The 27515-nt window shown below is 53.1% G+C and overlaps 1 protein-coding gene and 1 pseudogene across 1 annotated transcript; both read left to right on the forward strand.

The window, feature by feature from the left end:
• The first annotated feature begins 1302 nt into the window (after positions 1-1302).
• LOC123085515 (sulfite exporter TauE/SafE family protein 3-like) lies at positions 1303-27403 on the forward strand (annotated as a pseudogene).
• LOC123085514 (uncharacterized) lies at positions 9378-11535 on the forward strand. Its single transcript, XM_044507160.1, has 3 exons — positions 9378-10155; positions 10307-10573; positions 10667-11535. The coding sequence occupies exons 2-3, from the start codon at positions 10531-10533 to the stop codon at positions 11452-11454; spliced, it is 831 nt and encodes a 276-aa protein (XP_044363095.1). The 5' UTR covers positions 9378-10155; positions 10307-10530; the 3' UTR covers positions 11455-11535.
• Positions 27404-27515: the final 112 nt, after the last annotated feature.

Here is a 27515-nt window from a genome sequence, read left to right on the forward strand (position 1 = left end):
GAACTGAAATTCTTTTGTGATCGGGAATGTAAAAACTATGCATACTTGCCCCCTTTTTTGGTTGTTTCCGGACACTATGTGGTCGGGCACGCGCTATGTGATCTGGTGCTATGCGTTTGAATTTGAAATTGGCCGGATCTAGGTGATGAAGTCAAATCCAGCTGATCTCGAATAGGGGGTCCCAAGCTGGTAGCCTTGGTATGATGATATCAGAAGACACATGGATTTGCCCATATTCGGGCTCTCTCGGAAAGATAATACCCTATGTCATGCTTGATTGTATTGATTTCGAGGAAGTACAAGTTACAGGTTAGTTTGCCACAGATCATGTTTGTATGAGTTGTATGATTACAATGATCTCTCGACTAGCCTAGTCTCAGCTTATATAATGTATCGGAGGCTTATGATAACAGGAGTCCTAGTCGGCTGCATTGGTAGAAGAGTCATCGTCTTGTGTGTCAAGTCTGAATCTTACTTGTATACGTCATTGGCTGCCTGAAGTGGCCTGGGACAGAACCGGCAAAAGGAGTCAGGCGTGGCCCACCTGGCGAGAGTCGACATGATAAGCATCCCCTGATCTAGAACACCATCACTAGGTAGAAGTTTAGGGGATGCGGTTGGATGTCCAGCTTCTAAATCACTATCAGCGAACTGATTTTTGTCTGTCCGCGAATAGATACTGATACAGTATCTGATTTAGCGGACCGATATAGATACCGTGTCCGATTTAACGGTCACCATTGGAGATGCCATAAAGCCCAGCAGCCTGGTGAGAGTCGACCAGCGGCAGAAGATAAGCGTGGAACTAAGAAAAGCTTTTTCTTCACCTCAACGGGAGGGGTACCTCAGGATAATCCCTCGTTCATTGTTGCTTCCTTGAAGAAGTGTCGTATCAGTTGGACCATCACCCGAAAGATTTGCACGGCAAAACCCTCGGTGGCGTGTGGGGCGTAGTCGTTTCTCGATTTTCTGCTGATTATGGTTCAGGGTAGGTTAGCGTGAGGTGCGCTTAGTGCGTTTCTGCAAAGCTGTTATACATCCCAGCAAACCACATTTTTGCTTTCCATAAAGCAGGGCGCATAGGCTTTGTCTATAAAATTGCCCATTCTGTCTTCTTTCTTTTCTTTTTTCTTTTCTGGACAAGAGAGGAGAGAGGGGTCCAAGCTGCATTAATAATGACTAATGAGGCGGTGGAATACAGCAACATACGAAAGGACCCAAAACAAACAAGCCACTAGCCCGTAGCTGGAAGATGATGTGTATCCCATGGTCGGCGTGCCGTGCAAATATGTCCCCGGGGTTTATGCGGCTCCGCGGCCCACGCCATCCCACCGCCCGCCAAGCGCATTCAAGACCGTCGTTCGGTCCTACTCTTTGCACACGAGCGCAAACGTTTTGAGAACATCATCAAACTCTGGGATTATTGGAGGACCTTTCCTTGGATTCTAGGGCCGTGAAATGGGCAGGAAATGGCACGCCGTCGCGGCACTGGGCATGGCGTACGCTGTCGCCGCCGCCGTCGCCGATGGCGACAAGGGCCTCTCCTTCGCCGGCACCATTGCAGGGCCGGAGGAAGCGAGCTCCCCGCGCAAGCTGGCCAGCTTGTACGGAACCACTTATCACCACGTCTGGCCGGTAAGTTTTGTCTGTACAGTTTGTTCAACTCTGTGTTTTTTCCTGGGGAGTTTATTTTGTAAGCTAGCTGTTGTGACCCCTTCTGCATGCACTTCCTTTCTGACGCGTGAATCGTCAGTAACTGGGTTGCATGCCATGTTAATTTGGTCGGCTTTGCTATTTCTCAATTGCCTGAGAAATTTGGGAGCGTCAGTCGATTCCGATGAGGCCCAGTCATGACCTCGATGGAGATGTGGATGACACGACTGTTTCCGGCGTAGGAGAGGATGAGTGGATGACCGTCTGCAAGGTGAGAGAGGGGCTTTTTCGTTTTGGCCGCTGCTTGGATTAGATTGAGCCCGAGCTTGAGACACGGATGCCGCAGCGTCACTGGTGAGGCCTCATCGGGAGGCAAAGTTTCGTGATTTGACCCTTTTTCAAAAGCTATTCGAAATCTGGAAAAAAATCGAGATCTGACTCTTTTGCTACCGCCAGAGTCCATGGCAGTAGGGTCTAACAGCCTACCGCCAGGGACTTTGGCGGTAGGAAACATCTCTACCGCCAAACTGGCTGGCGGTAGCCTGCATAACCCTACCGTCAAGGTGGTTGGCGGTAGGCACGAGCACGCACTGTGTTTAATACTTAGGCGGGTTTTGGCGATAGGGCATGCAACCCTACCGCCAGGTTCCTTGGCGGTAGGTTGTTATACCCTACCGTCATGGTCCCTGGCGGTAACAAAAGAGTCAGATCTTAATTTTTTTTTAAACTAGGGTCAGATCTCGAATATGTTTGGAAAAAGGATCAAAACAGGAAATTTAGCCTCATCGGGATATGCAGAGGAGCGGCAAGGGGTGGAAGGAAGAAGAACATTTTTTTCGAAAAGGGAAGAAGAAGAACTTTTTTTTTGCGGTGGAAGAAGAAGAACATTTGCCGTTAGATTTTTATAATCCAAAGGCGGAAAGATAAAGAAAATCGACCGAAAGTAAAATGATTTTCTGGTGCCTGACCTATATGTGCTCCCTAATTTGATGTATTTTTTTTTGACGGAAACGTCTTTATGGCTAGCTTATTAATTTCAAATAACACTTACATTATCCATGAGAAAACGAGAGATCAAACTAGGGGATGAGTTCAACAACATGGTCAATGGATCAATATGTCCCTGTTAAGCAATCATATGAGCGACCATGCTTGGCTCTTTCTTACAATGTTAGAAAAGAACCTTCCTGAAGTCACCACATAACCGCCGACACTCTTCTACAATAGGGCCAATCACCATTACATGATCTACGTTGAGATTAAGAGCATCCACAACGATCAGATTATTCATATGCACGACGATAGAGCTACCTCCAATCAAGAGAGCGAGCTTCAAGCCCTCGGTTAGAGCAGCCACTTCAGCCGAAAAAGCGCCCACGACATGTTCTAGCTTCGCTGTTGGATTTTGGTGCTCCCTAATTTGGTGCATTTGTTTGTACGTAGCCCATGAAATTTGGATGGCGAATTGTGTTAGGGTCATTCATTGGATTCTTCGGGGCAGCATTTGGCAGCGTTGGTGGAGTAGGCGGAGGCGGGATCTTCGTTCCAATGCTAACGTTGATCATTGGCTTTGATCTGAAGTCATCAGCAGCGATGTCAAAATGTGAGGATACAATTCATTTATTGTGCTAGAACTTGTTTCTCATTGTTCAAGAAATATTGTCGTTCTTAATTTTTATATTCAGTTTGCAACGACTCCCTACATAATGGTCATTATTGTGGTATTTTGCATATTGTGACATTATATACCTCCATTCGTAAATAGATGATGTAATCTTCTTCCGTAGATAGATGATATTTTAGAGATGCACAGTTTTTAATATGTTTGACCATTCCTTGTTGTATACTTAGTATATAGCATTTTGTACCATGAAAACATTTTTCGTGATAAATCTCATGGTACATTTCCACTTAATAATATAAATTTGTATACATAAGTTAACTTCTGATTTTTTTTACTACACGCTTTCTAGTAAGTCGGCATATTTACGGCTGGGTGTCGTAGCTTGTAATGTGGCTTGGTATGTTCTCCATATTTAGTGTAGAAACATCTGCTCAGATTTTTTTTAATCAAAGTCAAGTGAAACAATTTGAATTTTACCAATAAAGTGTGATCCTGATTTGAAATGACATCATTAGTCTTGAGAAGGTCAAAGTTACCTCTTGCTCTCCGGCAGGTAGATTATCGTATAGCAGTTAAGCATGGATTTGCTCAAATGTACTCCGTTGATCAATTGAACATGGATTTGCTCTTAACATCTATCATAATAATATAACAAGTGAAAATATGAAAACCATCACCAAAGAAGCATGTCCAAGGATGTTATTTTGTGATTGTTTCATTTTTCAAAAAGGAGGAGAAATCCCCCATTTCTAAGAATCTCTTCCCCAGGTATGATCACGGGAGCTACTGTTTCAACCGTGTATTGCAATCTCAAGCTGAAACACCCAACTTTGGACATGCCAATGATAGACTATGATCTAGCCCTCCTCATACAGTCCATGCTCATGATGGGGGTTAGCATTGGAGTTATTTGCAATGTGATATTCCCCGACTGGCTTGTCACGGTCCTCTTGATCATCCTCTTTCTAGGTTCTCAGTCTTTTCTTCAAACTGCCGATGACACTTTACCCTTTCTAGCAAGTAGCTGACTTCATAATGCATTTTAAATTGAAATTACAGTTACTTCGGTTAAAGCTTTTCTGAAGGGTGTTGAAGCATGGAAGAAAGAGACGGTGATAAGAAGGGTTTGGTACATTTTTCGTACGTTTTTTTTGCGGTACCTATCTTTTAAGGATGCTAACATGTTACTCATTTCAGGAGGCAAAGGCAAAACAACTAGAGCAATCTAGTAAGATCAATACACTTATTCATCATTATTAACAAAATGTAGAAAATTCTTCATATTTTCTTGATTTACCAGATGAAGATACTAGATATACGCCACCGCCTACAGGACCCGATCCTGCATCTGACACAAAAAAAAACCCACAGATGAAGCGGTGATTTCCCCCCCTACCTAGCAGAGATATCAAGTACTATATATGTATAACACAAGAGCTCGCTTGATGATGTAAGTATCATTTTTTTAACCATATGTAGGTATCCATTTGGAAGAACATTTACTGGAAGGAGTTTGGCCTTCTGGCGTCCGTTTGGGTAGCATTCCTTACACTTCAAGTCACCAAGGTGATAAACTAATTCTCTGGTCTACTTCATGTTTTTTATGTCAATGTACATTTGTTTTTATATATAAGACATTGGGCTCCACGCTCTAATTCTTAGTTTTTTCCTACCTTATCTATTAAATATGAATAAGCAACCTGAATCTACACATGAGATATTGAAAATTGGAGAATACTACCAGAACCCGATATTAAATTCCAAATACCCTTTTGTGTATATCCTCGCCAGATAGGAATCAAGCAAATATGCCCTTTTTGTCTATTATATTTAGCCATGTGGCTATCATTATTAATTATTATGTAATAAAACTCGTGTTTTATACACAAAATCGTTTGCCAAGCCATGCCAATACAAGACTTAGTGCTTACACTTCCCTCACAAAATTTTAAAAATGTGGATTGGTCCTTATGGTGTCACAATGCCAGTGCAATTACAATAAAGCTAAAGTGCTTCGCACCAACCTTAACAAACAGTTTATCTGTCACACGTGTAAGTTGTAAATTTCAACAATAGCAAAATTTAGAAAGAGTGGTAATATTCCTTAGCTAACAAGATAACATGGTTTCATAATATTCAAGACAATGGAAAAGGATGGACATAATTTAAGGTGGGGTGAGCTCCTTCACTTGCCCAGCTCAGCCAACAGAAAGATGATCCAACATCCCAGACTACAAGACTGCTTCCTCACCGTTTCACTTCCCCTATCAGACGTAGGAACTCGACCTAGCCAGCGATGCATACATATATAATATATTTTTGGTACAATATTAGGTAGCGCGGCTGCCCCACCTTATCCAATGGGGTGCTCCACCCATGACTCTAGATAAATCAGGGTGACAAAGTCAAAGTTTTATCTTTTTATGGCCCAGTAAATCATTCGAGAATATAATACATGTTTGATAAAACAATAGCATGACAATGCATCACAAAATATTAGATCAAGGTGATCAAGGAGAGGTAAGATGCCTTTGTGATGATCTAGTCAACTTCTTTGTTATCTTGTCCTAGTTCAACATTGTCACCTACTTACCATAAAAGCAAACATAAGCAAATGTCGGGGGTTGGGTGCGACATATGCCAAAGGATGGTTTATCATGGTGGGGGCGAGTAGAACGTCGCCGGTGCCTGAAAACGGGATGAGGCGAAGACATGCACGCCGGCGAATCTTACCCAGCTTCAGGGCTCTCCGGGGAGATAATACCCCTACTGCTGCTCTGCGGGGTCTCCGCATGATCACTACGGCAAAGTGTTTACACGATTGCTCCTTGAGCTGTTTCCTGAAGGTAGGAGAAGGCAAGGCTAGCTCTCTCCTTCCTATATGGTCTGGTCTAGTGCTAATGGATTCCAACCCTTTACATGGGTGCCCTGGGGGGTTTATATAGGCCTACCCCCCAGGGGTACAATGGTAATCCGGCTGGGCGCGGGCCCAGCCGTCAGTCTCTCTGGCCGCCATCTTATCCGCCTACTCCTGGGGCCCGCCGACTGGTGGGCCCCGCCGACTGGCTCGGTACGGAGCCGACAGGCCGCGTCCGCCGCGGGCGGGTCTTGCCGACTGCAGATTACTGTAGCCGTGCTTCTAATGACGCGGGCTCGGTCATGGGGTCGTGGCAACAGCTCCGCCGTCTGGCGGGCGATCACTGTTGCCATTCCCTGTCACATCTGATTGATGGCGCGTGGGACCCGGGGGAGGAGCTAGCCGACTCCCGGGGGCCGACTCCCAACGAGTCCGACTGGTGGTGCACTTGCCGTCTTCTGGGGTCCCGCTGGCTGGTGGGACCCGCTGCCCCAAGGTCGTACGGACAAGCCGTCGTGGGCGTAGGATTCGGTCCACCGGCGCTGATGGCAGGGCTGGCATGGCAACAGTGCCACACCACACGAAGATCTCCGCGAGTACGGCGTACTGTAGCCATGCCTGCCTCTAGAAAGGGGCAGGAGCAGGCTTCACTGTAGCCACGCCCCTGCCCTATCCCTCTTGATGAGGACAGGGGCTTTGTTGGAGTCGCGGGCCGACTCCCCAAGGCCGGCTTCTCGGGAAGCCGTCAGTCAAGAGTCGGCTTATCCTGAAGTCGTTCCTGGGGCTCGTCCGCGAGTGGCTAGTTGGTTGCCTTACTGCCGACTTCTCAGAAGGCGGCTCTTCATCCCGGGGTCTTGAGGGGCGCAGCCTGCCCCGATGTCTTGAAAGGTTCTGGGACTCGGGTTAGCCTACCCGTGGCCCATTACTCCGACAGTAGTCCCCGAAGCTGATGAGGCGCTGCGGACGATCGGCCGAGGAGCCTCAGCAGTTTCTCTTTCCGGGTGCCCGAGACATGGATTTTGCTTTACTTCTGCCGGGCCGACTAGAAGGAGTCGGACTCGCCCAATTCTGACTTGCGCAATATTTCGAACGTCGCGGCGGGATCCAAGTAGCGTGCAGGCTAAGCTTCCTGGCCGCCGCCCGTTCTGGGCCTGTCATGTGGCAATACACGGCCGGGCCAGTCTGCCAGCCTACGTGCGTGAAGGGACAGGCCTGTAGGCGGGGCCCGCCACTACCACACCTCGGCGCTCGAGCGGATCCGCTGTGGTCCAAGCGGACGGTTGGGATTCCCGTGAAGTTACTGCGCAGTAACTTTGGTTGTGGAAACGTGGGGGTCGTGGGGTCATGGGCGCAGTAAATCCCACGATCGCCCCCTCGGCTTCGCAGCCCATGAGGCTATAAGTAGGGGGAGGAGGGGGCGCGGCGAAGCACGCGCGCCCCTTCTCCACGTTACTCCTTGCTCTTCTTCTTCTTCTTCTTCCTCGCACCGCCGCGCGTCCAAGCTTTGCCGAACGTCGCGGCAATCCGCTCTCGATGAGTTCTTCTTCTGCCGCCGCGCCTCCCTCGGTGCATTCCGGCACCTGGGATGGCTCAGAAGTCCACGACGATCACATCGAGTTCCTCCGCAAGACTCGTCGGCTTCCCGGCAAAGATTAGTGCGGGTACGCCTTGCGCCGAGAGGGGAGATCTCTCCGGTGCCGGAGGAGGGCGAGCGGGTTATCTTCCGCTCGCACTGCCTGCGTGGATTGGGGCTGCCGGCGAGCAGCTTCTTCCGCTCCTTTCTGGAGTTCTACGGCCTCCAGCCGCACCACCTCACACCCAATACGGTGGTGCTGCTGTCCGCCTTCGTGGCCTTGTGTGAAGGCTTCCTCGGAGTCCTCCCCACCCTCGAGCTCTGGGGGGAGTTCTTCTTCTCCAAGCTCGGCACCCAGGCTGCAGGCGTGCCGGCTCAGTGTGGCGCATTCATCGCCATGCGGAGGTTGGGGGCCGACAACCCCTTCCCCACCATCAAGCTGATAAAGTCGGTGAAGATGTGGTAGCGATCGTACTTCTACGTGAAGAGCGTCTTCGCGAGGGGGCGATTGGGTCAACCTGCCGGCCTTCGAAGCCGGCCCGCCGGCTGGGAGACTGCCCAACTGGTCGTTCCGGGCCAAGTCGCTAACGCCTGTGGGAGCCGGCGCCGTCGCACGACTCCGAGTGCTGACGCAATCGGAGGGCCTGACCGGTCCAGACCTGCTGGCCGCCTTCATGGCGCGCCGAGTTCTCCCGCTCCAAGGCCGCCCCCACATGATATGCCAAATGAGTGGGCGCCGTGACCCGAGTCGGATGTGCACCAAGGACATGCCTCACGAGGAGGTGGCCTATATGATGAACTACCTCTTGGATAGCAAACTGCTGGAGGACTGGCGGTTCGGCAAGCAGCCGTACTCCCGCGCCAAACCCCCACCTACAGTGAGTTGCCCTTTCTTTCTTTCTTCGAGTTGTCTTCTTTCTTGCCGAGTTTGTTTTGTGCGACCTGACCAGTCGGCTTTGGTCAGAATCCCCTCCTCCATCCACCAGCCGGCACCTCGGGGTCGGCCCGCGAGTTCCTTGCCGACCGGGCGGAGAGCGACGTCGACGACCCCGATCTGGGGGCGGCGGCTTTGGAAGACGACGCCGAAGGAGGAGGCGGCCCGCAGCTCGGGGCCAGTCTAGAGGATTGGCCTGACGATGATGAGGAGGTCGCCCCCTGCCCCGGCCAGGAGCCAGCCATCCCGACGCGGGCTCTTCTGCCGCGCCGGGTGCTCCAGGCGGCGGGAAGAAGCGCAGGGCCGTGCCGACTTTGTTCGGCAGTCGGCCGAAGAAGCCCAAGAGTTTGGCTGCGGCGACCAAGCGGGACGAGGCGGCCGCGAAGGCCATCCGCTTCCGCAAGGAAGTAAAGAAGCCGCCACTGGTCTCCGCCTGAGTATTCCGTCTTAACACTTTATTCTTTCTCTATAGCTTTGTCTGAGTCTTTTACTGGCTTCCTTCGCTTCAGGGCTCCCCTCACTCTTGAGAGGGTTGTCGCCGCCTCTGTCATGGGGTCAGCGGAGACGTCCGCCACCACTCGGTGGATTGACCCCGCTGCTGACCTCCGGGAGGCGACGGAGCGGAACGCGCAGGAGAAGTGCAACGAGGAAGAGGCCGCCCGCCTGGAGAAGGTGGAGGCCGATAAGGCGGAGGCCTCCGCCAAGAAGAAACTGGCGGAGGCCGAAGCCGTCGCCGCGACGAAGCGGCAGGCTGAGGAGGCCGCGCACCGCCAATCGGCAGTGTTCGTCACCCCGCTGAACTCTACGCCGCCGCCTCCGGAATTCACGGGGCAGACTGGGGAAGCCGGCCGCGAGAACCCCGTCATGGAGAAGGAAGGCAGTGACTCCTCCACGCCGGACGTGATCGTTCCGCCGCCGCCTTCGCCGCCGTCTGGGAGCGCGCAAGGCAAACAGCCAGCGGACCCTCCGGTGTCGCTGACTGAAGACGAGGCCGTGGCGAGGCTACTCCTTCAAGTCGGCTCGCCAACGCGCCGCCGTCTTGAGAAAGCGACCTCGGCGCCATGTTCCCTGGAGACCGGCACCGCCAGCTCAGTGATCCCGGATGCCGAAGCGACGAGCGCCGCGCCCATTGGGTGGGTGCGGGGAGGAGGCACAGGGCCGCTGAACCAGGCGCTTCTGGACGTCCAAACGAAGCTTCGAGCTGAGGGCGACGCCATCCAGAACTGCACCAAGGCGTACCTGGCATCACGGGCAGCCGTCCAGGTATGTTTTCTCTTTGGTCCTTGTTTTCTTGTTCCTCTCTATGAGAGCGCGCCGGCGCACCCACTGGGTGTAGTCCCCGAGTTTCGGGCCGGCTGCTGAGCAGGCGGCCCGGAACTCCAATTGGTGAGCTCCGGGTACTAACTTTTGTCTAAAATATTTGTCGCAGGACTACCACAACCTCCGCGTTACTGCCTTCAACCGTAACATTGAAGAGCTGGGCAAGCGGACCGCCGACTTGTCGGAGAGCCGGAGTAAGTCCTTTTTCTTCTTTGCGGGGGTACGCTGGCGCACCCGCGGGCTGTAGTCCCTGAGATTCAGGCCGACTGCTGAGCAGTCGGGCCGGATCTCCCCAGCGACCTTCTTTATTGATGACTTAACGCCTTCTTTCTTCCTTCTTTTCAGAAGCCAACGATGTTCTTCAATAGCATCTGAGCAAAGCCAACTCCGTGTTGCGCGCCAAGGGGGAGGAGTGCAGCAAGCTCGCCACAGAGCGTGATCTGCTGGCCACACAATTGGCAGAGCAGAGGGACCTGCTTGCGAATACGCAAAAGGAGGCGGAAGAGGCGGAAGCCGCCCTCCTGGGCGAGTTCGCGAGCAAGCGCTCCTCCTGGACTGACAAAGAGGCAATGCTGGCCTCCGGCTTCCATGAGATTGAAGACATTGTTGATGGTGAGTCTCTTTTACTTTTTTTCGAGCTGCCGATTATAAGTCGTGCCGACTCCTGGTTTTTGACTTGCTTCTTCATTTCTTCCGTCTTGGCAGACTTCTTTCCCGGGCATTCGCAGGCTGCCATCCAAGCCATCAAGGCAGATCATGAAGGTCGGAGGGCGGAAGGCGCAGAGATCACCGCCGACGCTCCCCGAACCCTTGATGAGCATATCCTGAGCATCGAGGCTCGCCTTCGGCCGACTCACCGGATGCTGCGCTGGCTTCAACATGTCGGCGCCCAGGCGATTGCCGCCCTGTGGTCGGACATGCAGGCTCCACGCACCCCCGGTCAGACTACCGACTGGCTGGAGGTCGCGGCTGGTCGTCTTGAGGCCTGGACGGGTTCCTCGGCCCAAGCTGGAGCGCGCCGGGCCTTGGAGTTCGTCAAGGCGTGGTATCCGGGGCTGGACTTAGACCAGCTGGCCACACTCCGGTCGGAGGCCCAGCCGGAGCTGGCAGCCACGGAAGACGCCCTCGTCAAGCGTGCTGTGGCGATCGCCGAGTACACCGACACCAGCATCTTCATCCCTGAGCGGTCTGAAGACGGCGAGGAGGTACCGCCGGAGTGGTTTGGGATGAACCCAGACTACGGCGAGGACTCGGCGGAGGTGATCGGCTCCAGTGTCGAGGAGGAAGGCGAGGCGGAGGACGGAGGCGATACGGAAGCACCAGAAGACGGAGCAGACGGCCAGCCTCAGCTCGACCGCGCCTCCAGCAACGAGCCGTGTGCGACCAAGCCGACTGCCGCCAGAGGCAATCAAGCCAAGACTGCCCAGCCGGCCGCCCCAACGCCTGGCGCTGCCGCCTCTTTCGACCCTCCGAATCCGTCTGCTGCTTCCTAAGCTACCGCCTTATCTTTATTTTATCTGCTTTAGTAGTCTTTGAAGAACTTGTTAATTCGCACAATTCCACCCGCGGGGTGTATTTTGAACTTCTGCTCGAAGATTCGTCCAAGGGCCTATGTTATGTAAATATTTATCCGAATTCTATCTTTTCTTGCTCGTCGCTCTTTTGGCCTTTTCCTTTGCCGCTTTCCCTTAGTTGCCTGTCTTGCCCGACTTTTGGCCTTTTCCTTTGCCAGTCAGACAGACGCTCTGCGGACTGCTGTTGGATCAAATGCTTGGCTACTTTGGGAAGGCAAGTACTTAGCCATTTTTAGAGTTTTTGAGCAAGTTGAATAGAAGGCGGCAAGCCGACTATTCAAGAGTCGGTTTGCGAAAAAAGGCTGGAAGCCGTCTTAAGCTATGTTTTATGCTTTGAGTCATTAGCCATTTTTCATGCGAACGCCCATTCTACCTTACTCCTGCCCACCGTACAGTCGCTCTGCGAGCTGCGGCTTCTGACAGGAGATGGCTTAGGCACCACACACTACTTGTCCGGCTGCAGGAAGCATTTCATAGTGCAAGGCGGCAAGTCCCCGGGCTGACCTGTCGAGCCCGGTGCCAGGCGGCATAACAAAGAGTAATATACTCGTAGGCGTAATTTTTATCATATAGACAAAAGAGGGCAGTCCCCGAGCTCGTCTCGGGGGGCCCGAAGCCTTGGTACTTTAATACAAAAGGTAGCATGGTACATACTGCATTAACTGTAAAATCTTCGAAGGAGATTTGCATCCCATGGCCGCTCCGTCTCTTTGTCGAAGTCGTCCCTCTTGCGTGCTCGGGGCTTCTGAGCGTCAATCAGGTAGTAGGAGTCATTGCCCAGTACTTTGCTGATGATGAAAGGGCCTTCCGAAGGCACCGACAGCTTGTGCTGGCCGGCTGTTCGCTGGATCAGTCGGGGCACAAGGTCGCCCTCTTGGAAAGATCTCGGCTCGACCTTCCTGTTGTAGTATCGGCGCAGGTTCTGCTGGTAGATGTTGGACCGGCTGAGTGCCAACAGCCGGCCCTCTTCCAGCAGATCGACGCCGTCTTGACGTGCTTCTTCTTCTTCCTCCTTGGTGTACATGGTGACTCGTGGGGAGTCGAACTCTATGTCTGTTGGGATGACGGCTTCAGCACCGTAGACGAGGAAGAAAGGCGTAAAGCCGGTTGACTTGTTTGGAGTCGTGCGCAGGCTCCAGAGGACGGCTGGCAACTCATCGAGCTAGCAGCCAGCCGAACGCTCCAGAGGCTCGACCAGTCGGGGCTTGATGCCGGACAGGATGAGGCCGTTTGCTCGCTACACCTGGCCGTTTGACTGTGGATGGGCGACGGACGCTAGGTCCAGTCGGATGCCCTGTGTTGCGCAAAAATGGGCCAAAGCGCCTTTGGCAAAATTTGTGCCGTTGTCGGTGATGATGCTGTGTGGTATGCCGTACCGAATTGTGATATCGGAGATGAAGGTCATGGCAGTCAGACCGTTCAGTTTCTTGATTGGCTTTGCTTCTATCCACTTGGTGAACTTGTCCACTGTGACAAGTAAGTGAGTTAAGCCACCTCGTGCCGTCTTGAATGGTCCCACCATGTCTAGACCCCAAACTGCAAAAGGCCAGGCAATGGGGATGGTCTTGAGTGCAGAAGCCGGCTGATGTGGCTTGGAGCGGAATTTCCGGCACCCTTTGCATTTTTGGACCAATTCCTTGGCCTCTTCTAAGGCCATTGGCCAAAAGAAGCCGTGTCGGAAAGCTTTGGCGACGAGTGCTCTTGAAGCCGCATGATGGCCGCACTCGCCTTGGTGGATGTCTTTGAGAATTGCTTGGCCTTGCTCTGGCTCTACGCAGCGCTGGTAGACACCAGTGACGCTGCGCCTGACCAGCTCTCTGTTGACTATGGTGTAGGCTGCCGCTCGACGTTGTACTTGCCGAGCTAAGGTCTCATCAGTTGGCAGCTCTTTGCTCACCAGAAATTTGAGGATGGGCTGGGCCCATGAGGGTGCTGCTATTTCTTTGGCTGCCAGAACTGCGACTTGGACGAGGGCGGCTGGGTTGGGAGGCGGCGGGTTGGAGTCAACAACCGCTTGCTGGGTTAACGAAGTCCCCGGGCTGACTGGCGCGGCTCTTGGGCCGAGTTCTGGAGTCTTCAAGCCCGCCGCCGCCGTCCCCGGGCCGGGTTCTGCAGTCCCTGGGCCGGCCTCGACTGTGGCGGCTTTGGAACCGACTGCCGAAATCCTCGTACCATCTGTCGGGGCTCTGGAGTCGGATCCGACTTCTTCGGGAGGAGCCGGCACGAAGATGGAGTCTGATTCTGGTGAAGGCTTGACAGACGTCTTGAGGAGGTGTTGAAGGGCAACGCCGGATGGTATTGCTTGGCGGGTAGAGCCGATTCGTGCCAAGGCGTCTGCTTGGTCGTTGTCGTTTCTTGGCACATGGAGGAATTCGCACCCCTCGAAATACCCACTGATTTGCTGCACGAGGAAACAGTAACTTGCCATGTTTGCATCTTTGGCGTCCCAGTCGCCAGACGACTGCTGGACCACTAAGTCCGAGTCGCCATAACACAAGATCTGACGAATACCGAGTTCTTTGGCAAGCCAGAGCCCATGAATGAGCGCCTCGTACTCGGCGGCATTGTTGGAGGCGGCAAAATGGATTTGCAATGCGTATTTGAGATTGTCGTCTTTAGGAGAAGTGAGGACAACGCCGGCTCCCAAGCCGGTGCGCATCTTGAAGCCGTCGAAATGCATCCGCCAATGGGTGGAGTCGGGCGCTGGAGGTAGGTACTGGGTCTCGGCCTAGTCGACGAGTAAGTCGGCCAGTGCTTGTGACTTGATGGCGGTGCGGGGCTGGTAGTGGATGGTGTAGGGAGCCAGCTCTATGACCCACTTGGCCACTCGGCCAGAAGCATCTCGGCTTCCGATGATCTCGGCAAGCGGGGCCGTGCAGACCACGGTGATTGGATGCTCTTGAAAGTAAGGCTTCAATTTCTTGGCGGTAAAGTGCACGCCATAGCACATCTTCTGGTAGTGGGGATAGTTCTGCTTGGAGGCTGACAGCACTTCGCTCAGGTAATATACCGGTCTCTGGACAGGTAGTGCCTTGCCTTCCTCCTTGTGTTCTACTACAATGACCGTGTTGACTACCCGGCTGGTGGCGGCGATGTACAGGAGCATAGGTTCCTTAGGAGTCGGAGCCACCAGAATGGGTGGAGTAGTCAGCATCTTTTTCAACTGGAGAAAAGCTTCGTCCACCTTGTGGTTCCACTCGAAAAAAATGGTCTTCTTCATGAGTTGGTATAAGGGGAGATCTTTCTCGCCCAGCCGACTGATGAATTGGCTGATGGACGCCAAGCAGCCGGTGAACTTCTGCACGTCCAGCAGTCGGCTGGGTACCTCCATCCTCTCGATGGCCTTGATCTTTACAGGGTTGCACTCTATGTCGCATTCAGAGACCAGGAAGCCAAGGAGTTGGCCGGCTGGTACTCCAAAAACGCACTTCTCGGGGTTGAGCTTGATCTGGAATCGGCGCAGGTTCTCAAAGGTCTCCTTGAGGTTTTCCAGCAGTGTTCCATGCTTTCCGTCTTCACCACCACATCATCCACGTAGACGTGGGCGTTTCTCCCGAGTTGCTTGAGGAGGCACTTCTGCATGCAATGCTGAAAGGTGGCGCCGGCATTCCTCAAGCCGAATGTCATGGTGAGGTAGCAGAAGGCTCCAAACGGCGTGATGAAGGCGGTCTTTAGTCTGTCAGCCGGGTTCAGCTTGATCTGGTGATATCCTGAATATGCATCCAAAAAACTCAACAGCTCGCATCCGGCGGTGGAGTCTATCACCTGATCAATTCTTGGTAAAGCAAACGGGTCCTTGGGGCAGGCCTTGTTGAGGCTCGTGTAGTCAATACACATTCGCCACTGCTTGTTCTTCTTCAGTACCAGGACCGGATTTGCTAGCCACTCTAGAAAGAATACTTCCATAATGAAGCCGGCTGCTAGGAGTTGGGCTATTTCTTCTCTGACAATTCTTCTCTTCTCTTCTGACAGGCGGCGCAGGGGCTGCCTGACCGGCTTTGCATCAGATCGGACATGTAACTTGTGCTCGGCAAATTCCGTCGGCACACCTGGCATGTCTTTGGGGGACCATGCGAAGATGTCCCGATTCTCACGGAGGAAATCGACGAGCTCGCCTTCCTATTTGCTATCGAGGTTTGCGCCTATGACAGCGTACCTCTCTGGGTGCTCTGGGTCCAAGGGTATCTTCTTTGTCTCCTTGGTCGGCTTGAACGAACCCTCAGCCTCTGACTCCTTTGGGTTAGGCGACACCTCTGGCTGCTTGCCGGCCATCGCCACAACCCGTTCAAGGAGTCACTTCTCGGCTGCGATCACCAGGGACTCGGCTAGCCGACTGCTCTCAGCCGCACATGCAGACGACTTCCGGTAGTCACCGGCTACGGTCAGAATTCCCCTGGAACTGGGCATCTTCATTTTGAGGTAGGCATAGTGGGGGACTGCCATGAACTTGGCCAGGGCGGGTCGGCCAAGTAGTGCATGGTATGGGCTCTCGGGGTCCACCACCTCAAACCAAACTGACTCTCGGCGGAAGTGATCCTTGTCTCCAAAGAGGACGTCCATCAGGATCTTGCCAATTGGTGAGCAGGAAAGCCCAGGAACAATGCCGTGGAACACAGTCCGGCTGTTCTGAAGCTGTCTTTGCTTGATTCCTAACTTCTCCATGGTGTCCTTGTACAAGATGTTGATGTTGCTGCCTCCGTCTATCAGAACTCGCGAGAAACAAGCAGCTCGTCTATCCGTGGCAAAGGTGGCATCTAAGACCAAAGCATAAGATCCTGAACTCGGCATCACCTCTGGGTGATCAGCTCTGCTCCAGCTGATAGGCTTCTCGGACCAGTGCATGAACTCTGGTGTCTCTGATGCTACTGCATTCACCTCTTATCGCTGCAGTCGCCTGCTGCGTCGATCATCAGCCATACTGGTATACACCACGTAGGCTCCGTGCTCTTCGGGGTATTCGTCTTGTACTACGCCGACTGGCCTGACAGCCGGCTGCTGGGGCGGAGGCGGAGTCGGCTGCCCAGTAGGCGGGGGAGGTAAGAGGCCATCTCCCTTGGCGATCCTGGTGAGCCAGTGGCACTTCCGGGTGGTGTGGTTTGACAGCTTCGCGCCGCTATGGAATTTGCAAGGACCATCCAGGGTCTGCTCGTATGAAAAGGCCGGCAACCAGTTGGGCTTGCCACCTTTCTGTCGCTTAGGTGGAGGCTGCCCATCCAGCTGCTGGGCTTCAACCGTCGCGACCTGCCGGCTGCTGGAAGCCGGCTGCGGGGTCTTGCGCTTGTGGTCGCTCTGCTGTTGCCGCCGACTGGCGTCTCCCGCCGGAGTTCTTGGAGCCTGAGGGGCCACTTTGCCAGTTGCGCTAACTTGAATCTCCTCCTTCATGGAGGAGTCGGCCGTGGCGTACTTGTCTGCTATGATCAGCAGCTCGTCGAGGGTTTCTGGCTCGTCGCAGAGGAGCTTGTGCTTGAGGAGGGTGCCTTCTCTGCACCCGGCTGTGAAGTACTCGATAGCCTGCACCTCGTGCACGCCCTCGCAGGAGTTCCGAAGCTCGGCCCAACGCGTGAGGTAATCGCGAGTCGACTCGTTGGGACCTTGCATGCACAAGGAAAGCTGCCGAGGCTTGGGAGGACGCTTGTACGTGCTGGTGAAGTTGCGGACGAATGCTTCGGTGAAGTCAACCCAGCTATTGATGCTGCGGGGCTTCAGGCTATTCAGCCATGTCCGGTCCGTGCCCTAGAGCATGAGCGGAACGTATTTCACGGCGACGCGCTTGTTGCCGTTTGCTATGCTGACAGCCATGGAGTAGTCGACCAGCCAGTCTTCCGGCTTCACGGAGCCGGTGTACTTGGGCGTGTCTCTTGGAAGCGTGTACCCTTTGGGAAAGGGCTCGTCTCGAATGCGGAGCCCGAAACAAGGCGGACCCAACTCGTCTTCTTCTTCTAGCGCCAGGGATCGGTGAAGTCGGTCGATCCGGTGGCGGGCGTCGTTTTCCCTGACTCCCTCGCAGCAGCCAAGGCGGTCGCCGAGAGTCGGATGATCAACAGGCGGCAGGGAGACTCGCCTTTCCTTGCGCGGAGGGTGAGGCGGACAGTCGTCCCGTCGTTCCACTACTCTCGGGCGGCCGTCTTGGTCGCGCTCTATGGTAATGTGAGTCCGACTTTGGCTGACAGTCGGATCCTTATCTCTTCTCCCTCGGGCACCGCCAGTCGACGTCCGAGACATCACGCCTTGATCTCGTCGAAGGTCGTCATTTTGCCGTTGCGGCGCCTCCGTGCGACAGTCGGCCTCGTTCTGCGCGGCAGCCGCGTCGAGGAGCCGCTGGACTCGCTCCATCATCAGGCGGCGCTCTTCGCCCTCGAAATTGTCCAGCTCGTCCGCCGCCGCCTGGGCGGCTCGAATGTTCTCCGCAGGCGTGGCGTACACAGGGCGACTTGCCCCGAACAGGTTGGCAATGGCTACTCCGCGCTGCTGGACCGCGCCGAGGCGGCTGGGCCCAGCTGGGGCTGGCGAGCTGCCAACAGCGCGATCCATCTCCTGCTGGTAGGCTTCTGACAAGCGTCTCATGCTAGCCAGCTTCTTCGCGCCTTCGACAAGCTGAAGGCGGCGCGCCTCCAACGTCTCCGCGTCAGCGTCTTCCAGAATGGGCGCAGTCAGGTCTTGTAGCGCCGCGCCAAGTGGGTCATGCGCTCCTCCGCCGAGAGGCTCGTCTTGACTAATGACGAGCACCTCGGTGACGGTGCTTCCGTCGCTCTCCGCGCGAGGGAGAGGTTCGTCCTAGACCACCACATTAGTGGGGAATGCATGGAGCGACGCGGTGTCGGAGTCGACCAGCATCATGTCGGTGGAGCCTACAGACTCCAAGTCCACGACAGGCTCGCCGGAGACGTGAAGTTGATCGAGGAGGCCCGCGAGGAGGCTCTCAGAGCCGCCCGTGCCTGCGTTGGATGCAGGTTCGTCGGAGAGTCGAACCTCGCCGACAAGTTCGGCGAGGCAGCTGGCTATGCAGGCGATCTCAAAGCCGTGCATCACGTCAGCACTGACTCTGTCTGGCGTGCCTGGCTGGCTGCGCTCGCCAGGGAGGAAAAAGGTTCCCGTCCAGAACAGGTCTCCGGACGGCGGTGCACCAGGCCCCACGGTGGGCGCCAAATGTCGGGGGTTGGGTGCGAAATATGCCAAAGGATGGCTTATCATGGTGGGGGCGAGTAGAACGTCGCCGGTGTCTGGAAACGGGATGAGGCAAAGACATGCACGCCAGCGAATCTTACCCAGCTTCAGGGCACTCCGGGGAGATAATACCCCTACTGCTGCTCTGCGGGGTCTCCGCATGATCACTACGGCAAAGTGTTTACACGATTGCTCCTTGAGCTGTTTCCTGAAGGTAGGAGAAGGCAAGGCTAGCTCTCTCCTTCCTATATGGTCTGGTCTAGTGCTAATGGATTCCAACCCTTTGCATGGGTGCCCTGGGGGGTTTATATAGGCCTACCCCCCAGGGGTATAATGGTAATCCGGCTGGATGCGGGCCCAGCCGTCAGTCTCTCTGGCCGCCATCTTATCCGCCGACTCCTGGGGCCCGCCGACTGGTGGGCCCCGCCGATTGGCTCGGTACGGAGCCGACAGGCCGCGTCCGCCACGGGCGGGTCTTGCCGGCTGCAGATTACTGTAGCCGTGCTTCTAATGACGCGGGCTTGGTCATGGGGTCGTGGCAACAGCTCCGCCGTCTGGCGGGCGATCACTGTTGCCATTCCCTATCACATCTGGTTGATGGCGCGTGGGACCCGGGGGAGGAGCTGGCCGACTCCCGAGGGCCGACTCCCAACGAGTTCGACTGGTGGCGCACTTGCCGTCTTCTGGGGTCCCGCTGGCTGGTGGGACCCGCTGCCCCAAGGTCGTACGGACAAGTCGTCGTGGGCGCAGGATTCGGTCCACCGGCGCTGATGGCAGGGCTGCCATGGCAACAGTGCCACGCCACACGGAGATCTCCGCGAGTACGGCGTACTATAGCCATGCCTACCTCTAGAAAGGGGGGGGAGCAGGCTTCACTGTAGCCACTCCCCTGCCCTATCCCTCTTGATGAGGACAGGGGGTTTGTTGGAGTCACGGGCCGACTCCCCAAGGCCGGCTTCTCGGGAAGCCGTCAGTCAAGAGTTGGCTTATCCTGAAGTCGTTCCTGGGGCTCGTCCGCGAGTGGCTAGTTGGTTGCCTTGCTGCCGACTTCTTAGAAGACGGCTTTTCGTCCTGGGGTCTTGAGGGGCGCAGCCTGCCCCGATGTCTTGAAAGGTTCTAGGACTCGGGTTAGCCTACCCGTGGCCCATTACTCCGACAGCAAATACACACAAAAATGAGTTACTAAGTGCAGGAAAAAATATGCGCGAAGATGGAGAGATCCAGAATAGGGTTGGAATTGCAAAATTTGGTTTTATATTAGTATTGAATATAAAAGAATTACCACATGATGAAATTGACATGGAAGGTTAATCTATGTAAAAGAGAAAAATGCCATCGTCTTACAAGTGGCAAATGGGACCAATAGTCACTCCAGCATAACTGATAACTTGACTGTTTATGAAAGCAACAAGTGAAAATATGCACTAATGATTGTCCATTGACATGATACATAAAACATAAAGGTCTCATGTACGCCTATTCAAAGGTGTAGTTATGCCCCAAGGCTGCTTGGGCCATTACCTAGGTCATGTTGCTGGATTTTGATTGTAGCACATTCGACATTGTTTAACAATGTAGCACGTGTTCGGCCTGGGCTTGCTCGGGCCTGGCCCTGTCCTGGCTGTGCCACTGCACCTATGATTAGTTCGTGAGTGAGACCATAGATCAGACAACACATGTGGATATCATGTGTAAGATCAGGGTTACATCAAAACTAATGCACGACATGCTTGAGTTTTGTTATCCATGGGTTCTATATTTTTCTCTCCTTCTGATCCTTTATAATTCAAGGTCACCAAATGGATTGCTTCTATTATTTATTTTTCTCCTCTCTGATTAATGTGAGACTCTTTAGGAAGAATGTAATTAGTATTGATATAGTAATGTAATAATAAATAATGAAATTTACCATCGGTATTTTTGCATATCGGTTTTTGGGAACTCTAAAAATAATGATGTTAGAGAATTCTAGCATATCCCCTAGCATGAACTTCCAAAAGCCACTCATTGGGAGCCTCCCAAAAAATCAGGGTATTGGGAGGTTCTCTTCCAGCATATCCCCTAAACTTATATCATAATAAGTTCTGTTAGCTAATTATCACTCCTTTATGCATACAAACATCATTTCAACTACACTATTTATGTCATATTAATTCAATCATTGATGTTCAGCCATACAAATCCAACAACATTTCAATCCATAATTTTTAAATCTTGAAATTTTAAAATTCAAATTAAGAAAAAACATAGGTCCAAGTGAAGTAAATAATTTAATAAAAACATGATGGTGCATGTATGAACTTGCCATGAAGTTCCCACAAGGGCTCCACAGGGTCATCTTAAAGTTGCTTACGCATATGTCAGTCTTCAACCTTTCTACGCGCTTTAAGAGATCTCTATATTATGTCTTTATGATGCTCAAGCATTCCAGGTATTCGTATTTAATAATACATAAAGTTCTCATTTTTGGCCTCTCTCATTCTCTATTATCTTTTATGCATGATTATATTTTTGTCATGGTCCTTCATAGTGTCTTTTGGTCCCATAATCTATTAGAACTGCTAACAATTGCAAAGCAACCTTGCAACACACTAAAGGCTCTTTCAACATTCTTTCTAATAGCTTATTTATCCTTGGCAAGCTCTTTTGTTGCCTTTGGGGTATGTGTTCACAAATCTGGACCATGAGAGATAGATATCATCTGCAAGATAGCGTCACATATCATACTAGTGACCATTTACTTGAAAGATGCAAGGTGGAGCATTCCCAACAAAAAGACTTACAAACAAAGGAGAAATTTGTTGGATTTGAGGTCATTATAAGAGCTAGGCATACCAAAGTAACAATGCCAAATCCATAGATTGAGGGATGCAACGACTTCAAGTATGATTCTTGAATCATGACAACGACTAGGGAATCACCCATGCCACGTTGTAGGGCAATTCCTCCATCTTTAGCACATGCAATCCATGCTCTCAAGCATCCTCGGGAACCCTAATTGATGTACCAATATCCATCAGCCTTGGAATGTCGTCTACATTGGTTGTTCTCAAGTACTCACTTCCGCAGAGCTCAATCACAAACTTTGCAAATTTCCCTACGCTCTTGATGGTGTCTTCATCTATGGTGTAAAGGTATTCATTTGTAGCTTCAGCTGGGGATCTATGATCATGCGCATTGCTGACATTATCTTCTAAGAAGCACATGTGCCAAGTTCTTTGGTTACATTTCTCTTCTGCTTGAGATAATCATGATTGTGTTCCACGACAGTTGCAATTCACAGGAAGAGCTCACTAGACATTCTAAAACGTTGCATGAGGAGTGCGTCGGGATACACCAAGTAATCCCTTACGAGACACGCATCAACTTCTTCCTAATACAGAAGATTGCACACACGCCTTGGCTGAGAACCATGCCTAAGTATTTTGTTGGTCTCCTCGTCGTGAATGATTAACTTCCATCCCCATCTTGAATTCATCTTCCTCCTCCTCCTCGGATGAAAGTCTGAGAAAAACTCCCAAACAAGACTCCTCATTTGTGCATTGAATTAAACAATTAAACAGATGCAGATCTTCAAATGCAGTTTTGCTAAAAAATGAAAAGAAAAAGCATGCAACCATTTAGTTGAACACTTTGTGTGCGTCGCCGACGGAAGCTCGTGGTGGCCTACGGGAGCTCAAGGACGCTGGGAAGTGTGTATGGGGGATTGAGATGATTCTCCGCCTTGCTGAAGCTCGTGGCACGACATGGCCGCAACATTGCCTCCCTAAACGGCTACACGTGCGGCAACGGTAGTGAAGAGAGTTCCATCTCGTGTGGTTGGGAATAGTGGAGGCGAGGATACTCGTCTCGGATGGCATGTGGTGTCTCCGGTGGGAGGAGGAGGGACAGCGATGGTTCCGATGATGATGATAGAAGGTAGTGACCGGGCAGTGAAATTTCTGCCATGGCATTTTCTTGTTTCGGAGTGGGATTGAGATGCCCAAAACTTCCCCGAGTATTAGGAGCTAGATGATAATTTTTGGGAGGCCCCAAAAACTTTTGGGGGTCTGCCAGAGTAATAATTGAAGTCCTTTTGGGAGTTGTAGGTGTTTGAGGTGTTTGTTAGAATTGCTTTTAGTACTGTTTTCGGAGAAACTGTAATCCTTAGGTTATCCGTAGTGCAAAGTATCATACACTAATATCATGCATATTGCAACTCCATAGTACATAGTATCATAGGTTAGTATTTGATATGATCTTATTTACTGTTTTGTATGACGCATGGTAGCACATCACTTTATTCTTTCATGCATGCAGAACTACGTGGCAACTTGCTCCACATGGTACTGGGTTTTGACTGTCCTCCAGGTAAACCTAACCGTGTTTCTTCACCTCATTAATCAACCACATTCCATACAAAATTGATCCGTAGTTACGACTTTTATGGTTCTGGGATTCAAGGAAGTTCCTATGCCAATGGCTAAACTGCCTGAAAATGTCATCACTATCTAGTATAACTAGGTGATTTCCCCGCGCGTTGCTGCAAGATTTTAAAGACTAATTTGGATACATTCTAAATGAAATGATCTAAATCGAAAGCTATTATTTTTTAAAGTAATTATATGTGAACAAAGAGTATGCATGTACATTGGACTATTGAAGATGGAACAATTAAATTAGGGTATGCATGTGCTACAAAATAATTATAGTGGATGATGAAGTGGTACATTTTATAATGTGGAGGGCTGCATGTTGAGAAAATTAGACTTAATGTGGATCAACTATTTGTGTATTATAGACTTGAAAGCAATTCTCTCGCAGGTTGTAACCATCATCCTTTTTGTCTTCGCTTTCGATTTGCATCTTCGCTGCAACAACTAAGGCCCTGATCGGTACCGCTCCACTCCACAACTCCAGGAGCGGAATTGGCGAAGCTGCGGTTTCCCCTCTCCGCAGATTCTGGGAGCGGGTGATTACCGAACAGGGCCTAACATACATATTGTTGTCATCTTGTATCATCTCGTAGTCAGCGCTTCATATTACAGCCATCCCTCCCGTGTTACACTAACACAGCTCCTTGCCTGTTGGATATGTAAGCAAATCCCGGTGTCAGTTGGTGTTATGGCCGGTTTAGCTAGGCCCACCGGGCATCTTAGCCCACAAGTTATCTTAGGTTAATTCTTACGCAAGTTATCTTAGGCAAGTTATCTTAGGCAAGTTATCTTAGGCAAGTTATCTTAGGCTAAAGTTATAAATACTAGTTGTAAGACACCGTTTGAGATTAAGCAATAAAGATAGTTCTATCATATTGCCCGGCTCCAGAGGAGCCGGAACCCTAGCCGCCGCCGGCCTTCTTCTCCCTCGCGACGACGCCAACACGCCGGAGCCGCCGCCCTCGCCCCCAACCCTCACTATTCTGCCCGTATAACCTACGGAGTAGAGCCGGTAGGAACCCTAGCCCTACCAATTTGGTATCACCATGTCTTCACCGCCTCCAATTCCGCCACCGCCGCCACCGCCGTCGCTGCCCGTCAACTCCTCCACCGCCGTCGCCTCCGCGCCGGGCGCCACGGCCTCGCTCCTGGCGGGCGTCACGGCGTCGCTCTCGGCGCCGCCCCTCCAGGCACCCGGCACCGCGCCGGGCCACGGGCGGCCACCAGCTCCCGTCCAACCTACGCCGCCGCCATCACCTCCCCCGCAGAAGCAGCAGTTCACACCGGAGGCAATGGCCGGCGTCCTCACCGACCTCGTCGCCGCGGTCCAGGGCATCCGCCTCTACCTGGCTAGCCCGTACGGGCCGCCCCCGCAGCTCCATCCGGACGTGACCGCGGGACAGCCGGCGCTGCCATGGTACTCCGTCCCCGCGGCCATCACCGGGGGTTACCCGGCGCTGCCCTCACCGGTGGCTCCGACGCCGCCTTGGCCACAGTGGCCGACACCAGCGCTCGCGGCGCCACCCGCACCGCCAGCAGCCGCCCAGGGCCTGCAGTGGCCGGCCTACTCCGTCCCCGCGGCCATCGCCGGGGGCTACCCGGTACTACCATCGCCGGCCGCTTCCACGCCTCCCTGGCCCCAATGGCCGACGCCAGCGCTCACGGCACCACCCGCGCCACCAGCAGCCGCCCAGGGCCCGCAGTGGCCGGCCTGGGCTGCGCCACCCACCGTCTCGCCGTCCCTCCCTGCGGCCACCGTGCAGGTGCCACCACCGCCCCTGCCCAGCCCTAGCCTGGGCCGGTCCGCGCCGAGCGGCCTTCCGATCCAGGAGGTCCGTTTTCCCTCATCACCGTCTTCGCTTCCAGGCTGGCTCCACAGGACGTCCCATCCACCGGCTTATACGGAGGCCCGGCCGTCGTTGGGTTCCCAGTTGCAGCCCGAGGCGTCAGGCGCCACGGGGAACTACGCCGACCTTCCCACCATGGACCGGGCGCCGTCATCAGCCCTCCGCCCCACCGAGGCAGTGGGCCATGGCGCGCCCCACCAGCAGCCGCCCCGGTTCGCCAAGCTCGATTTCGCCACGTATGACGGCACGGAAGACCCCCTCAACTGGCTCAACCAGTGTGACCAGTTCTTTCGTGGGCAGCGCACCCTCGCCTCGGACCGTACCTGGCTCGCCTCTTATCACCTCCGCGGCGCCGCGCAGACATGGTACTACGCTCTCGAGCAGGACGAGGGCGCCATGCCTCCTTGGGAGCGCTTCCGCCAGCTATGCCTCCTCCGCTTTGGGCCCCCGGTTCGCGGGAGCCGCCTGGCGGAGCTCGGCCGCCTTCCCTTCACCTCCACGGTGCAGGACTACGCCGACCGTTTCCAGGCCATGGCATGCCATGCGTCGGGGGTGACGGCACAGCAGCGGGCGACCTCTTTGTCGGTGGCCTTCCGGATCACATCCGCGTGGACGTTGAGCTTCGGGGACCCCAGGATCTCCAGTCGGCCATGTACTACGCCCGCGCGTTCGAGCGCCGCGCGGTGGCCATCCAACAGGAATCACCGTTCCGGACCGCTGGGTCGCTACCCGGGCCGGATTCCGCACAGGCTTCTGCGGCACCCCTCGCCGCAACCGCGGGACGCCCGTTCCGCCGGCTCACCCCAGCCGAGCTCCTCGAGCGTCGCCGCAAAGGATTGTGCTTCAACTGCGACGAGCCCTACACGCCCGGCCATGCCTGCCCGCGACTCTTCTACCTGGAGGCTGCAGACTACATTCCGGAGGACGCCGTCGCCGCTGACCTGGCCGCCCCAGCTGTCGAGAAGGTGCTTGACGCTGGCTGATCGCCTCGAGGAGTTCCGCAAGCGCTTCCCACCTTACAGCTCGAGGACGAGCTGTTTGTGCAGGCGGGGAGAAGTGTTATGGCCGGTTTAGCTAGGCCCACCGGGCATCTTAGCCCACAAGTTATCTTAGGTTAATTCTTACGCAAGTTATCTTAGGCAAGTTATCTTAGGCTAAAGTTATAAATACTAGTTGTAAGACACCATTTGAGATTAAGCAATAAAGATAGTTCTATCATATTGCCCGGCTCCAGAGGAGCCGGAACCCTAGCCGCACCAAACCCTAGCCGCCGCCGGCCTTCTTCTCCCTCGCGACGGCGCCAACACGCCGGAGCCGCCGCGCTCGCCCCCAACCCTCGCTATTCTGCCCGTATAACCTACGGAGTAGAGCCGGTAGGAACCCTAGCCCTACCAGTTGGAGTGTCCATGTACCAGGCAGCAGGTTTGGTGCAAGGGAAGAGGGCGCTATCATCAAGAGCAAACAATCAAACCAGCCCGAAAGCTCATCAGATATTAGTATACTGCTTGTTTGGTGTCACCGCCGGTGTCCTTGCCGGTCTGCTTGGGGTCGGTGGGGGCGTCGTCATGGGGCCTCTCTTCCTGGAGCTCGGTATCCATCCTCAGGTGAAAAGGAGAAAAAATACTTTGTTCATCGCAGAAACAAAAACTTTGTTTACCAGATGCTTCAACCATTTGATGGTGTTCTATTTGTACTTTTCATTCATTCATTCATCGCATATTTGAGCTGTTGGTATGTGCCATTACACTGGTGCAGGTCTCGAGTGCGACGGGCAGCTTTGCGATGATGTTCTCATCTTCCATGGCGGCCGTGGAATACTACCTCCTGAAACGGTTCCCTGTACCGTACGGTACTGTCTCTTTCTCTGTTTCTCCTATGGGGGTAGTGATCATGCACTGCTATCTTACTATTTTTGTCTGAAATTTGTGCAGCTCTCTTCTTCACTAGCCTGACATTTGTTGCCGCGATTGTTGGCCAGCGGGTCGCAAGGAAATTGGTCAATTGGCTAGGGCGGGCATCATTTATCATCTTCATATTGTCCTCCATGATCTTCGTCAGCGCGATTTCTCTAGGTACCTTTACCGATTTCCCTCTCACTGCAACCATTCCATTCAGGTTACGTGGTCTCATACCCAATACGAGAAGCTCTTAAATCTACTGTCTTCAGGTGGAGTCGGCATCTCCAAGACGACTCACAAGATGGCGCGGCACGAGTACATGGGATTCGGCAACATTTGCAACTATCATGCGTAGGAAGGACGCATACAAGAACAGCGTGATGATTGTGCAGTTTCAGTGGATGGAATACTGTGATGTTTGCTTGCAGATGCCAAGTTAAACCACATGGCCAGGAGATAAGAATTCCAGCCAGTACCTTCCAACGTACGAGTTGTATTTGCTAGTCACCCAATGTAAATGTACCTTCAGATGGATAAACCGTAATTCTTAATAGATTTATGCTATTTCTGACTTCTGGTAAGTTTAGAGCTCCTACTCCATCCCATAATGTAAGATGTTAGTGTAAAAAAATGTCTTACATTATGGGACGGAGGGA

Source organism: Triticum aestivum, chromosome 4A (assembly GCF_018294505.1).
Source record: "Triticum aestivum cultivar Chinese Spring chromosome 4A, IWGSC CS RefSeq v2.1, whole genome shotgun sequence".
In the NCBI taxonomy this organism is placed as follows: domain Eukaryota; kingdom Viridiplantae; phylum Streptophyta; class Magnoliopsida; order Poales; family Poaceae; genus Triticum; species Triticum aestivum.

Bases quoted from the DNA above. Each gene is read 5' to 3' on its own strand.
- LOC123085514 (XM_044507160.1), top strand. From the start codon at position 10,531: ATGCTGGCCTCCGGCTTCCATGAGATTGAAGACATTGTTGATG. The intron at 10,574-10,666 runs GTGAGTCTCTTT...CCGTCTTGGCAG, and splicing joins GATTGAAGACATTGTTGATG to ACTTCTTTCCCGGGCATTCG.